At 40.2% G+C, this 14117-nt stretch overlaps 1 protein-coding gene and 1 long non-coding RNA gene across 2 annotated transcripts; both read left to right on the forward strand.

Moving 5' to 3' along the window:
- The first annotated feature begins 3553 nt into the window (after positions 1 to 3553).
- On the forward strand, positions 3554 to 6335 carry ovca2 (OVCA2 serine hydrolase domain containing). Its single transcript, XM_030746962.1, has 2 exons — positions 3554 to 3940; positions 5605 to 6335. The coding sequence occupies exons 1-2, from the start codon at positions 3787 to 3789 to the stop codon at positions 6126 to 6128; spliced, it is 678 nt and encodes a 225-aa protein (XP_030602822.1). The 5' UTR covers positions 3554 to 3786; the 3' UTR covers positions 6129 to 6335.
- A 3289-nt stretch (positions 6336 to 9624) lies between these two features.
- LOC115792323 (uncharacterized) lies at positions 9625 to 13310 on the forward strand. The gene is made up of 3 exons (XR_004021015.1): positions 9625 to 10221; positions 11673 to 11784; positions 11984 to 13310. It is a non-coding gene; the product is annotated as an uncharacterized LOC115792323 (long non-coding RNA).
- The last annotated feature ends 807 nt before the right edge of the window (positions 13311 to 14117 follow it).

Raw genomic sequence — 14117 nt, forward strand, 5'->3', positions numbered from 1 at the left:
TCAACTGAAGAGCTAGATCATCTCTAAGGTCCTGTGTCAGGTCTTTACTGGATTTTTTCCTGTTTATTAAGGACATGATTTTCAGATACTGTTCATCTCCTGTAGATCATTTTTTAGTCCTGCTACTTCCTGTTTTTTTCCAGTTGCCACAATTTTTTAATGACACACTCCACAAAATGCTGATACATACAAAGTTTTCAACTTGGTGCAAAAATACTATTTCTTTAATGACTGTCAAACTGTGTTATCTTTGGTATTTTCATTGATTCAACTAAAGAAATGGAAACAACTGCCTAAAGATATAATTTAAACTGGGTTCTTTGCTTAGGTGTCTGTTATGTGCAGACACAACACTGTTTCATCCCTTGAGTTACAGTAGGTGCCTTTTTGATGCTGGAATGATTCATAGGTCAGTGTTAGGTGGGTCAAAATAAACATTCTTGGTCAGATACAAGGACTGGACAAAATATGCAAAAAAAAAAAATTTTTTTTTTTAAGCAGCCACTCCAAATAAAAACTTTGAAAGACTTTCAGAAAGCCTGGAGGACTGTTGCTCAAGACCACTTTTAAAAAAATTGCAAGAAAGTCTGGCTCCTTGGAAGCAAAATATAAAGAAATAAGGGTTGCTCACAGTGCTGTATATTATATCAATATATATTTTATGAATAAGTGTTGTGACATGATATAATGATATAATTCAAATACTTAATATTATAGTTTTGGTTTGTGCAAGAATTTATTTATATTGTTATGTTATTTTGGTCATATTGTTGTGTTTAAGATGCTCACTTTTGCATAACAGGAAATGTGGAGCTGGGACAGTCAGTAATGTGTTGCAGCAGCCATTCTGGGATGAATTAAAAGTTAAACAAAAATGAAAAACAGTGGATCACTTCGTCTATACCCACAAAGACCCTCCACCCCCTTCACCCCCTCCCGCACATGCCTCCTCACCAGGGCTGGTGAACATCAGCTGCAGCCTTGTCTCCTGAGTGGGTGTGTGTGTGCATGTGTGTGAGGGAGGAAGAAAAGGACTGTATGTTTTTCACTTTTCCTAATTGGCATGTGCATCGCAGCAAGGCAACATGTGGATTTTCTCAGCAACAAAAAACTTCCACAAAGACAAAGACCAAACTAGAACATCATCTTTGAAGAGAACAATCACAATCTGCCAATCTGTCTCCTCACAGAGACCCTCACAGAAGCAGTGGAAATACACTCGCCTACCAACTAGCACCTCCCAGCTAGAAAAACCCTGAATGCAGAGCTCTCTCACAACACAAATTTTCACAAGCTGTCTTGGTAAATATGTTAGTACGTGTGTTCTGGAGCCATGTAAACTATTTTTAGATGTATTAATTAAAAGTAGCAAAGATAAATTAAAAGAAAAGTGTTTGTGTTTTGGTTGTCTAGAGATTATAGAAATTGGTAGATAATTAAATAATGCATCTCCACAGCAAAAACTGGATTAAATCATTACCTTAAACATGCCTGTCACTGCTTTGGGCCATCCCTAGATCCTTAAGAGGGCCAGCTAAATACCAGCTATCACTCTGAAGGGAGAGTGTGGCATTTGAGATATTGCCTTCATATTTTGGCAAAGGATACTCTGCAATGCCCGAATGTTTTGATAGAGTCCTCTGGGAGAGGACAGTACTGCCACTGGAGTTCAAAGATATTCTGATAAGCAAGTTTCCTGTAGCCTTGCATTAGCATTTCACTTTTAACTGTGTTGAAGTTCTTTGTTGTTATTTTGTATTTTTGCACAGTTCTCATAATTTTTTTGTTTTTATAGTAACTGGTTTCGATCACTGGTCTCGCTTGAGGCGTTGCAGCAAAAGACATCCTCATTGTGTCTTTAGGGGTCAGCCTCCCGCCAGCTAGCAATGACTCCAGGAACCCCCAGAGGATGTTCACAAATTAAAGGTTTGGCTTCATCAATCATGTGATACTGTAACCTGCAGCTTGCTGTCAGCTGTGACTTGATAAAAACTGGTGAAAAACAAAGTTAGTCTGGGTGGCTTTCAGAATTTCTGTAATTCAGCTTAAAACTAATACGGCCTGAAGATATCTTCAACTACATTATCACAAAGTCCACTGAGATTTCATATCAGTACACACATTTCACAGAATTTTTTTATTCCCAAAATATTTCTGCAGAAATCTGTAATTCTCTGCCTTGCAAGAGCCATAATTTATTATAAAAGGTCTAATGATTTAACTTTCTGCCTAAGAATCCTCTGAACTGATCAATCAATCACATAAAGAATATCTGGTGCTGAATGAGCCTGACAAAACATCTAAGAGCACGAAATTTCCTCTCTTGACTTATCAGAGTTGCCGGTTGCCTGTCAACACTTTCAGGTCCATTAATGTGCAATTTAAAATGAGCTGCCTGTGGCTTCTAATGAACGCTCAGTATTATTTTTCCTGATAAAACTGTCCCGGATAACCTTGTGTCTCAAGATGGCCTCAAGAAGTCTACACACAGAACCATGAAGCTGGTGGTGAATTGAAGTGTGATCAGTATGAACCATATGGCTGGCATGTCGTTAATCAGTTTCTACCAAAGGAGAACAGAACAGGCAGGCAGTGATATGAGAGGGAAAAAAGGCTAATTTGATGGGCTGGCAAAGCTTCAGCTACTACAGTCACCGTAATAATGTAATATATCTCCTCTACTTTATGCATTTTAGAACTAAACATATTTAATAGTGACATAGTAATATATGATAATGAAGCACTACTTTGCACTGGAAAACACCTCTGGGTGACATTGCATTGATGATGCATTTTCTTCTGTGTCCTCCTGCAACTACAAAACTGTCCTCAGTGAATCTTTTTGCTCTGTCCTGCATGCTTCCTGAAACACAATGAATACTGTACACACAGAATTTCATTATATCTTTATGCCTGTGTTTAAATTTTTTAAAAGAGTGCTTGTGCACCTCAGACCTTGTTGACAGATGCATTGGTTAAAAAAATTCAGAAGAACCATGCACACTGTTCATCTCTTATTCTTCCCAGCATGACCTTATGTCCTCAAACAAATATTCTGAAAAGTGGCAAACTCCACCTATTCATGCACAGATATTTTTGATAGCTTCAGTATATATGCTTATATTTTCTCCATGTACATTTTATTTCCTAGGCTACCCCTTCTTTTTTTATTTCAGTTATCCATATCATTCACTGCATAGCAGTATTTTGGCACAAGCTTTATAATATTACCATGTATCATATTACCTTATAAAAGTTCTGAAAATAACTGATCTGATTTTGTGTGTGTGTGTGTGTGTGTGTGTGTGTGTGTGTGTGTGTGTGTGTGTGTGTGTGTGTGTGTGTGTGTGTGTGTGTGTGTGTGTAGATATTGATATTTATTCCTGATAACATAGACTTATGAATAATAAATATGTAATTTGTGACAAAGTGTGTGTTTGTAAAACTTCTTACTTATTGTATTTAGTCAACCCATAGTGCTCATTGTTTCTATTTACTATTGACAGTCTTACTTTGAAAAGACTAAACGGAAGTAATATTCATTCATTCCGGCCCCGGTTGACTTCGGGAATACTACAGCTGTTATTAAATGTGATTGATTTCAGCAACTAAGTAACTCTTTTCTCGTTATTGTGTATTTGAGCAGACGAGGTAAAGTTGTTATATATATGACCACGGCTTGTGATTCTCGTTTATTAATCAGTCACGTTGATCTATCCTCTGATCCCGTAAGTGAAACTAACTTCTTTGGCTAACGTTAGCCAAGTTAGCTCGGCTGACTTGTTCATGGCACCTCTCCGGGTCCTGTGTATTCATGGATACCGTCAGAACTGCAGCTCCTTCCGTGAGAAGACCGGAGCTCTGCGGAAGCTGCTGAAAAAAAACGCGGAGCTGGTTTACCTGAGCGCACCTCTCAAAGTGCAGCAAGCCAGCAAGGAAGGTGGGTCACCACACCTATCGCTGAGTCTGTGTTAATAGAGGTTAATAATTATGAAGTAATAGTTATAATTACCAAGTAAAAAGCCAATTGAGCAAATGGGGAAGTCTGTAATATAAAAGTACAGTAATACTCTTGTGTTTTATGATCCACATTCAGGATCCGCACTTTTGCATAACAGGAAGTGTGGGGCATGAACAGTCAGTAATTCAGAAAGAAGAACTATTGCTCAAGAGCACTTTTAAAAAGAGTTGCCAACTATCTGCAGAGTCAATCGCTACAGACCTCCAAACTTCATGTGGCCTTCAGATTAGCTCAAGAACAGTGTGTAGAGAGTTTCATGGAATGGGTTTCCATGGCCGAGCAGCTGCATCCAAGCCTTACATCACCAAACGAAATGCAAAGCATCAGATGTAGAGGTGTAAAGCACGCCGCCACTGGACTCTAGAGCAGTGGAGACATGTTCTCTGGAGTGACGAATCACACTTCTCCATCTGCCAATCCGATGGATAAGTCTGGGTTTGTTGGTTGCCAGGAGAACGGTACTTGTCTGACTGCATTGTGTCAAGTGTAAGGTTTGGTGGAGGGGGGGATTATGGTGTGGAGTTGTTTTTCAGGAGTTGGGCTCAGCCCCTTAGTTCCAGTGAAAGGAAGTCTTAATGCTTCAGCATACCAAGATGTTTTGGGAATCCACAAGACTTTGTGGGAAATTTGGAGATGGCCCCTTCCTGTTCCAACATGACTGCACACCAGTGCACAAAGCAGGTCCATAAAGACATGGATGACTGAGTTTGGTGTGGAAGAATTTGACTGGCCTGCACAGAGTCCTGACCTCAACCTGATAAAACACTTTTGGGATGAATTAGAGCTGAGACTGCAAGCCAGGCCTTCATCCAACATCAGTGTCTGACCTCGTAAACGTGCTTCTGGAAGAATGGTCAAAACTATCTCATAAACACACCCCTAAACCTTGTGGAAAACCTTCCTAGAAGAGTTGAAGCTGTTATAGCTGCAAAGGGTGGGCCGGCATCATATCACTTTTGGCAATATAGTGAATACAGAAATGAGGAGTGGCTCAAGACTTGTACAAACTACTTTACAGCAGATGCTAAACCCTATTTGTGTCTGATCCGATTCTTTCAACTGTTCCACATTTTAATAGGTTAGCTTTGGGGCTATAGTTTACAACAAATGTGTGCATGGAAGTATGGATGAATGAACAAATACAAGAAGTTATGTTTGTGTGCATGCTGGGACATCTACATTTATCTTTTAATGTGTGGTTTTACACAAACTGTGAAGCACTTTGTAGCTTTATGTGTTACAAATATAATACTAAGTTTTTATTATTTTAATACCAGGTTTCACTTAATGCTTCTTTAATCTCAGCATAGCTTCCTGGTTTTATGTAATCTAATATATCTGCCAAATAGCAGTATTAGTTGCAGTTGGCTTTGTTGTCTGCTATCAGCCTGTTGCAGTGGCCCAAGTTCTTCTGTCACATCAATTTTGTGCTGGCTAAATGTTCAAAGATGTTTTGATGAAGAACTGAGAGACTATAAAAGTTTGAATAAATACCAACAAAATAATTATCACCATCTGCAACAACCCAAAATCTTTGTTGCCTTTCTTTGAAAAATAGCCAGTTTCCTCTTCTGTCCTTTCAGAAGTTGCTGATAAACAGAATGATTCAGCTCCTGAGTCTGGAGGTGATGATGACCCCAGGGGTTGGTGGTTTTCTGACATCAAGGCTCTGAGTTTCAGCGCTCAGCAGCAGTGTGAGGAGAGCCTGGGGCTCGACGAGAGCGTGACAGCTGTGAGAGAAGCTGTGAAGGACCAGGGTCCATTTGATGGCATCCTGGGCTTCAGTCAGGGAGCCGCTTTTGTTGCCCTGCTGTGCTCTCTTCAGGAGCAAAAACTGGAGCCAGATTTCAGCTTTCGCTTTGCCATCATCGTGGCTGGTTTCTGCAGCTTGTGCACGGAACACCAGAAATTTTACAGCTCTCCCATCCAGATGCCCTCCCTGCATGTGTTTGGACTGGAGGACAGAGTAATCCCTGATAAGATGAGCAGGGAGCTCCTCCCCTCCTTCCAAGACCCCCAGGTCCTCATTCATCCTGGTGGCCATTTTGTTCCTGCCGCATCTGCTCACAGGCAAACATACCAGGACTTTCTCAAGAGGTTCCAGTGAAAAATCAGTCACAGGAAGTCCGAAGGGAATGTGTGACGATTAATAGAATCAGGCTCAAGCGCTTAAATATGGCTGGAGAATGTTGATTATTTAATGTTCAGAAACATCTTGTGAGAAAATAATTGATTCCAGATGCACACTGTTTATTTAAAGTACTCTGCTCTGTGTTTCTTTTTGTGAGCTGAGCAATAGTCTTACTATAACCCTCAGTGGAAATTTATTGCTTAAATAAAAATGAAATTATGTCTTGTCTTTTTATATGTATGAGATGCGCTTTAATTTATCAGCATGGAAAAAGCTAAATGTGATTAACTGCATTCATTATGGCTTTGTGCCAGAAACAGTTTTTATGTGTTTTTCAGCTGAATGTCTGAAATTAGTTTCCAGTCACTTTTACTTGATTCAGTAATCCTTTATTTAACCAGGGGAAAAGGACTCCAAATCTTTTTTGCACATATCCTGACAAAAATACACAGCAGTTCAATAAGCATCGTTTACATGATAATACACAATATACATACAGGATAAAGAGTGAAATGCATAAATATAAATCAGTGAATACCCCTGTATCTGAGTCTGTCCCTGGTGTAACTATAGGATTTGGGAAAGCGACCAAACTGTTGGACACAATTCCCCTAATTCTGCTCTCAGCAGGTATTTTCCACACACTGAGCACTTGAACAGGCCTGTATGGTCACAGAATTTATTGAATTAATTTTACATTCACACTGCAATTATGAAAAAGAAAGTTCACCCTCTTTTAATTCTAATGTTTTTATATGAAACCATAATCTAAAATCATCCCTTAGAATATTCTAAAATTATTTAAATCCAGCCTCAGATGAACAATAATATACATACATTTTATATTAGTGTGTCATTGTTTAACAAAAACTAAGCCAAAATGCAAAAGCAGTGTGTTGAAAACACCCCATTTTTCAGTACTTTGTAGATCTACCTTTAGCGGGGATAATTTGAAGTAATTGTTTTCTGTATGACTGTCAATCTCTCAAATCATTGTGGAGGAATTTTGGCCGGCTCCTCTTTACAAAGTTGCTTCTGTTCATTTAGGTTTGCAGGCATTTGTTAATGCACAGCTCTCTTAAGCTCCCTCCACATTTCAGTCCATTTCAGTCAGGTTAAGGTCTGGACTCTGACTCGACCGTCAGAGCATCTTGATTATTTTTCCACCATATTGTGTTGTAGATTTGCTGCTGTGCTTGGAATCATTGTCCTGTTGCATGACCCAGTTTCAGCCAAGCTTGAGCTGTCAGACAGATGCCCTGACATCTGACTTTAGAATACTTTGGTATACAGAGGAGTTCATGGTCCACTCAATGACTGCAAGGTGCCCAGGTCCTGTGGCTATAAAACAAGCTCAAGATCATTGCTGATGTCTTTCCTCCTTAGCATTGCATTAACTCGCACCTGATTGCTCCAGATCTGCTAACTGCCAAAACTTCTGCTTTTACAGAGGTGCTCGCACTTACTGATGATCAATTAATCAAATACATTTAATACAATTAATTGGCTGCAACTTATTCCCTTAATTCCTATGAGAGCAGTAAAGATGTACCTGGCTGCAATGATTCCTGTGAAAACTTTCTTTGTCATATAAGTGTAAGATGTAGATATAACATTTGGGAAAGTTACCACACTGTCAGTCACAAGTCCTCTGCTGATTCTGCTGTCAACGAGGATATGTCACACACTGAGGTGATACAAGAGGCCACATCTGCCAGATGTTTTATAAGCTATTTTATGTTTATGATGTAGAGCACCTAAAGCTGAGTAGGAAACTTAAATTTCACACTGTTTACTTGTTTTTTGCATTTTTCTTATTTTTTTTTATTTAATGTTCAAGTCAGTAAATTCAAGAGTAACTTCTAAAACATTTTCTCCGCTTTATAGAAGCAACACTACACCAGAAGAGGACTGACATTTTTCGGATCTGGGAACACTACACCATGATTGTGGAAAGTTATGACAGGAATTTTATATCAGCGTGACAGCAGAAACCTCGATTTAATAAGTTTGGGAAATATTTTGCATAAGAGCGTTGCAAAAATTCTTCCCTTTTGTGCAGCATTGAGGCAGCTGTGTCACAATAAACCCCCTTCTTACAGAAAGACCTTTGCACTAATGAAGGTGCACATTATAAACGTAAACATGATAAATTGAACAATACTTTATTCCCTTTTTTAATTAACGCTGTATGCCTGTGAAGATTAATGAGGAGTCATCCAGAGGGGGATGCATCTCGGTGATTGGTTGCTTTGATTTTTGGTATGCGTGAAGGTGTTGTGTAGACAGGTTTATGCACACAGTGAAATGCGTAGGGTTCAAGGACATGTTGTTCTTTTATAGCAGAAGCATGTGCATGTCAGACTGTGCTCGCTCAATTGTTTCCAGATGTGCGCTCTCTCCTCTCTACCTCACTCTCTCGCTCCCCCTTCCCTTTTCTTTCATCTCCCACCAGACTCTTCCTCGCTTCAAAACCTCGTCAACATCCTCCTCCCGTACACATCCTGTATGTCATTGGCACTGGGTGCAACATACCCTATCGCATGACTTTTACATTTATGACATGGACAAAAATAGTTTTGTTTGTCTGGATGTCTCGGAAATCTCCTCTCGGTCCAAACGGCAGACAACTGTGGGCTCTTGTGGGTGCTGAACTGCCTTTTTGAGATTAAATTCCATTTTAAAACTGTTTAACTTATCTTTAGCATCAGTGTCCTCTCAGAAAAACCCACTCTGACGCTCTTAATTAATCTGCTTTATGTTTTTAACATGTCACCTCCATCAGGCACCTAATGAGCTCTTACAGCCTCTCACACACATAGGCTCCTTTCACCATTGTAGTCCTCATTCTCCCGTGCTCCCCTGTGGCCCCTGTGTCCCTCCAAGACCTCACAGCACACATATACACACACACACACAAACACACACACACACACTCATACACATGGTTTTGATAACAAGTAGAGACAAACGGAGAGAGTGAGTGAGTAAGGGAAACAGTAAAAGAAAAACACAGAGGGTCACTCTTGCCAGTAAGTTTTACAACAGAGCCGTGACTCTCGTCTCAGGAATCCATTCCGCCTGTTGCACAACAACCGGGAAATAATGGAATGAGAGACAGAGACATATGAGGGTGGAGTTATCCACCCTCTCTGCCTCCCCATCTCCCTCTCTTACTCGGCCTCTCTCTGGCTGCTGCGGTTAAAAAGGGAGAGTGAGGGTACATTCAAGGTTTTTTGTTTTGTTTTGTTTGTTTTTTTGCCACAACTGAAGTATCACTTTTTCCCTCATTTCCTCAGTGGAGGCTCGGGGATGGAGCAGGGGGCACAGGGGTGTGTCATAGCACAGATGGGGCTCTATTTTGATTATGGAGCATTTGTTGTTATGGGAGACGGAAGAAGGGGCGGGACCCCAGTGGTGTGTGGCTCTATATAAGTCTTGCACTTAAACTCCAAAGAGCCTGGTCATCCCATGGCCCATGCTCATCCAGAGACTGACAGAGTTGACACAACTCTGCATTGTCATTACAGCCACCGCTGCTGACAGCTCTGCCTGGAACAACCTGTGATTACTAGAGATTCAGCAGAGGATTTGAGATTTTATTATCTGGCCTACAACTTCTGGATTTACATCTTTTTTTCTTTTTTTGACAGCCATTCATCATTTGTTTTATTTTTATCATCTTTGTAATCTCTGCTACTCTGATCTCAACAAAGAGAAGATGCTGAAGAGAGAGGGCTTTTTGAAAAGTTGGAATTTTTAACTTTGTTTTTCACTCCACTGTGAAAAACAAATCTGATATTGAATTGATACTAATATATTCGTCCATCCATCCATTTTCTTCGACTCATCTTTTAGTTCATCTAAATATGTGCATGTCTGCATGCGTTTGCATGTGTATTGAGTGTTGTGTGGGGTGATGTAACATTGGATGTGTTCCAGAGATGTGGCCTGTGTCCAGTATCACATGGAATTTAGCCATGCCCCTCTCCTCCCTGTTTGCTATGGACAAGAAATAGAAGCAAACTTCCAACTTTCTGAAATACTACTAAACATTTATATTTTATATGTGAGTCTTATAAGGCTTTTATGTTCCATACTATGATATGCTCATGAAAGTGGATCCTTTCGCACTTTTGTTATTCACAAGACAATGTTTATTCATGCATTACATTCTACAGGAAAAAAGTCAAAGGTGCTACCTTTATGAGAAAATCATGTACAATACATAAAAAACATAATTGTTCACTGCACTTTATTTCAATATGGGGAGCTCTGGGATGCGAGAGCTGGTCTATTTGATGCCTGTGATGTGCGTTGACATATTAAAGAGGGAACAGAGGGAGTATATTCAGAGTTGTCAGTTGAATTGCTATTTAAAGAACAGAAAAGTCACGGCAAGTCAGTTGGTGTGTGTTAATGACAGGAAAGCGCACAGTGACGAAACCTGCGTTATGTGATACCTAGGCCCAAACAGTGGACAGCGGGTGTTTATGTCTGTGAGTGCACGTCCATGAGGGTGTGATTTAGTCATTTGTTATTCCTTGCTTTCACACTTGCATACTTCTGGTTTTCCTTTACTTTGTGGTTTTCTTGTTTGTGTGGACAAAGTGTACTTTGACTGGGCCCAGCACTTGCCTAGTTGCTGTCCTCCTCCAGTCGAGCAACATGTCACTATGTTTGGAATCTATACGGCATATTGTTATTTCTTTGATTAATTGCTGGACGGCCCTTGCACCTGTAAAAACAGTCCGTCCCAGATGTGATCTCCTGTGACTGGTCGGTTAACCTGTTCAGTGTGAGTGTGTCTGGTTAAACCAGCCACAAATATGTTTAGAGGATGTGCTAATGTTGATTTTTGGCAGAACGCTGTACAGAGGTGAACTGAGGACACAGCTGAGACTTTCTTAAGTTAGGGCAGCGACCATTTGATGTATGATGTCATCTGCAGGCATTTGTCTGCTTGTCTGCTTTACTGCAATGCTTTAGAGGCTGTGGCTGGGCCCTGGCATGGACAGCTGTGGTTTGGCTGTCCTTATAGGTGCCTAACTGACACTACTGGGGTAAATATTAGTCATCGTGACCATGAGGCAGGACTGTGGTAGAGTCAGATTAAGAAACACAGAAAGAAAGAGAGTAAGAGGCATGTTTTCAAATATTTTTTAAAAAATGAACACTGCTGCACAATCTTGACAGTTAAGGAGAGGTGTGGAGAGGAAAAGCACTCATGAAGAGCAACATGATGGTTTTTCTGTGTGCAGTGTGAAGTGGCTGTGACATGCATGTTAGAAGGCCATCCATCAGTGGTGTTCAATTCAGAATGATTGTGTGTTTGTCAGACACTCACAAAGACACACGCTGGTCTACTTTTTGGAAATATGCTTGAAGAAAGAACTTATATTATCACGTCACCTGAGGACTGTACTTTGTTATTATGTTTTCTGTTTTTGTTTTTTGTATGTTGGATTAATTTGTGATTCTTCCAATTAGAACGTGGATGTGAATGTCTCTCTGTTTTAGCCCTGCAACAGTGGACTGGTGGCCCGTCCACGCTGTATCCAGCCTCTTGCCCAGTGTCACCTGGGATGGACTACAGCTACAACCCCAACCAATACCCACAAAGCAATTTGTGGTATGTTTTCTTTGATGTGGTTTGACCTGCAATGACTTCTCAGCCCTTAACAGTAAGAGTTTATGTGCTGTTCTTTAACTCTCAGCACATGAGCTTTTACGGTGCAGGGAGACAGAAGATAAACAACTGATCCATATTTTTTTAATCTTTTTTTTCTTGCCCTTTTTCCCTTTCCTTCTGTTTTTCTTTGGCAAATCAGTGGATGACAAATACTTGAAAAGATCAGGTTCCAGCTGGAATGATGCAGTGCAGAAATGCGATGGCCGTGGTGTTCTCACAACAAACTTCTTTTGGATTTCACTTATTAATGATTATTTGCCTCATCTGAATGCAGTTTCTGAACGAGTCACATGTATTTTAAAATGAAATAAGCTTTTATAAATTTGTGTTTGTTTAATCTTATAAAAGCTGTAATGGTTTACATAAGATTTTTTTAGAGTAAAAAAAAACTTGCTATGATGCAGACATGCTGTGTGTGCTGACTCTTCCTCTTTCTCTCTCTCTCTCTCTCTCTCTCTATATATATATATATATATATGTGTGTGTGTATGTGTGTGTGTGTGTGGGTTTTCTTTCTTTCTTTCTTTCTTCTAATAATATAAATTCAACTGCCTTGGTTATCTTAGAGCTTGGGCAGCTGCTGTGCATAAATAATATGAAAAATCTAACTTTCTGTCATGGAGGAATCTGGAGGTTTACAAAAACCTTAGTCTTGTTTTGATTATCTTCTCTCCTCAGACCTTCAATTGAGTCAACATCCGTTGTATGTTACAAACTTAGAAACGCGAACACATCACCACATTGAAACCAGTTTCTTTTGCAAGTATCCACACAACAGGGTGGTAAAACTTTTATTTTATTTATATTTCATTCATTTCTGAATGTTTCAGTTTGGAAAAGTTTGTTAAGCAGATGACCTTGGCAAATTCAAGCCTCTAGAGGGCAGTATAAGTCTAAACATTGCAGAGCTGTGTTTGAAGAAAAGTACACTAAGTTCAAGTCCAGTCTTTATGAGTGTGTAGTGTTTGTTGTAAGCACACCGAATATGTGTATCTGTGTGTGTGCATGTATACGTGTGGGTTAGCCCACCTTTTAGGACCCAATGTGTGTCTGTATCTGCCTGCAGGTTATAGCGCTGCCCACAGGGAATTCCTGCCTGTGCTGCTTTGAAGTGAAGCTGCTCTTGTCTGATAAACAGAGAGCAGAGCAGGTGTTGGAGCTGGCTGACTCATCCGTTCAGCATGTGCTCTTTGCATTCATCACTGTACTCACTGATCAAAAGAAGCATCCTATGCTTAATAAAGTTCAAGTGAAAGGCAGTATGTGTCCATATGTATCATTGCTTAGCTTATTGTGAAACTGTTTGGTGTAGCTGATAAACCACATTATCAGATAGAATCAAGATACTATAAGAAATAAAAAATGACATAATAAGTAACTCTTCTCCCGGATGAATGACCTCTTACCAACTTTACGAGACGTTAACTGTAAAGTTAATTATGAGCAGCAACTTTTCTCTTTCCTGATGACACCTGCCCCTAACGACCATGGCTGTAGACTGTTACCATGGTGCTGTTGCTAGAGTAACAATCTAAAGCCACGGTCGCCATGGAGACAGCAGGGTGGAGGAGGAACTGGTATTGGCATGGTAACAGGAAACCTGCAAGGTCTCATTGGCTTGAGTGTGAATGCTACGCACTTACATTGTGTAGGTCTCCCCCAATGCAAGCCCACACAGGTTTTCTCTCTGAGTGGGTGGGTGGCTGGGTGGGTGGGGGACACAGAGAGGGATCTCTAGCAAAAGCTACAGAGTGAACTCCAGTCATTTCATCAGTCATTTTAAAGGTACGGGATAATATTTTTTCCACTTGGTTTTCATGTTGTCTTCACTGGGGTGTTTGATGCATTGCCAGGCTTCAGTAGCCATGACTGTAGACTGTTACTGTACTTTGATACTGTATAAGCAGTAAGCAGTCTAAAGCCAAGGTGCTGATGCTCTGGCAGCAGGACCTTGGGTAAGAGATGATAAGAAGTGCAAACAATCCCATCGTGAAAAACCTGCATCAGCAAAAAGAAGAGAGGTGTGGGTATAATTACAGCAGTAAAGCCTGACACATTTCTCAAGAGGCTGGTCAGTGGTACAGTCTTTGTTGACCCGGGGAACCCCAGTGACCTAAATAGATATCATGGAAAGACTACAATTAGTACATAAAATGCTAAAACACAAAACTATTTACTTTTGCTGCTTTAACCATCTTCGTGATCATTTCTGCTGTTTGGGATTTAGGTTTCAGTGTAGCATCATCTTTCCATTTAAGGCAACTGTTGAAAAC

This window comes from Archocentrus centrarchus, chromosome 14, assembly GCF_007364275.1.
Source record: "Archocentrus centrarchus isolate MPI-CPG fArcCen1 chromosome 14, fArcCen1, whole genome shotgun sequence".
Taxonomy (NCBI): domain Eukaryota; kingdom Metazoa; phylum Chordata; class Actinopteri; order Cichliformes; family Cichlidae; genus Archocentrus; species Archocentrus centrarchus.

Bases quoted from the DNA above. Each gene is read 5' to 3' on its own strand.
- ovca2 (XM_030746962.1), top strand. From the start codon at position 3,787: ATGGCACCTCTCCGGGTCCTGTGTATTCATGGATACCGTCAGAACTGC. The intron at 3,941-5,604 runs GTGGGTCACCAC...CTGTCCTTTCAG, and splicing joins GCAGCAAGCCAGCAAGGAAG to AAGTTGCTGATAAACAGAAT.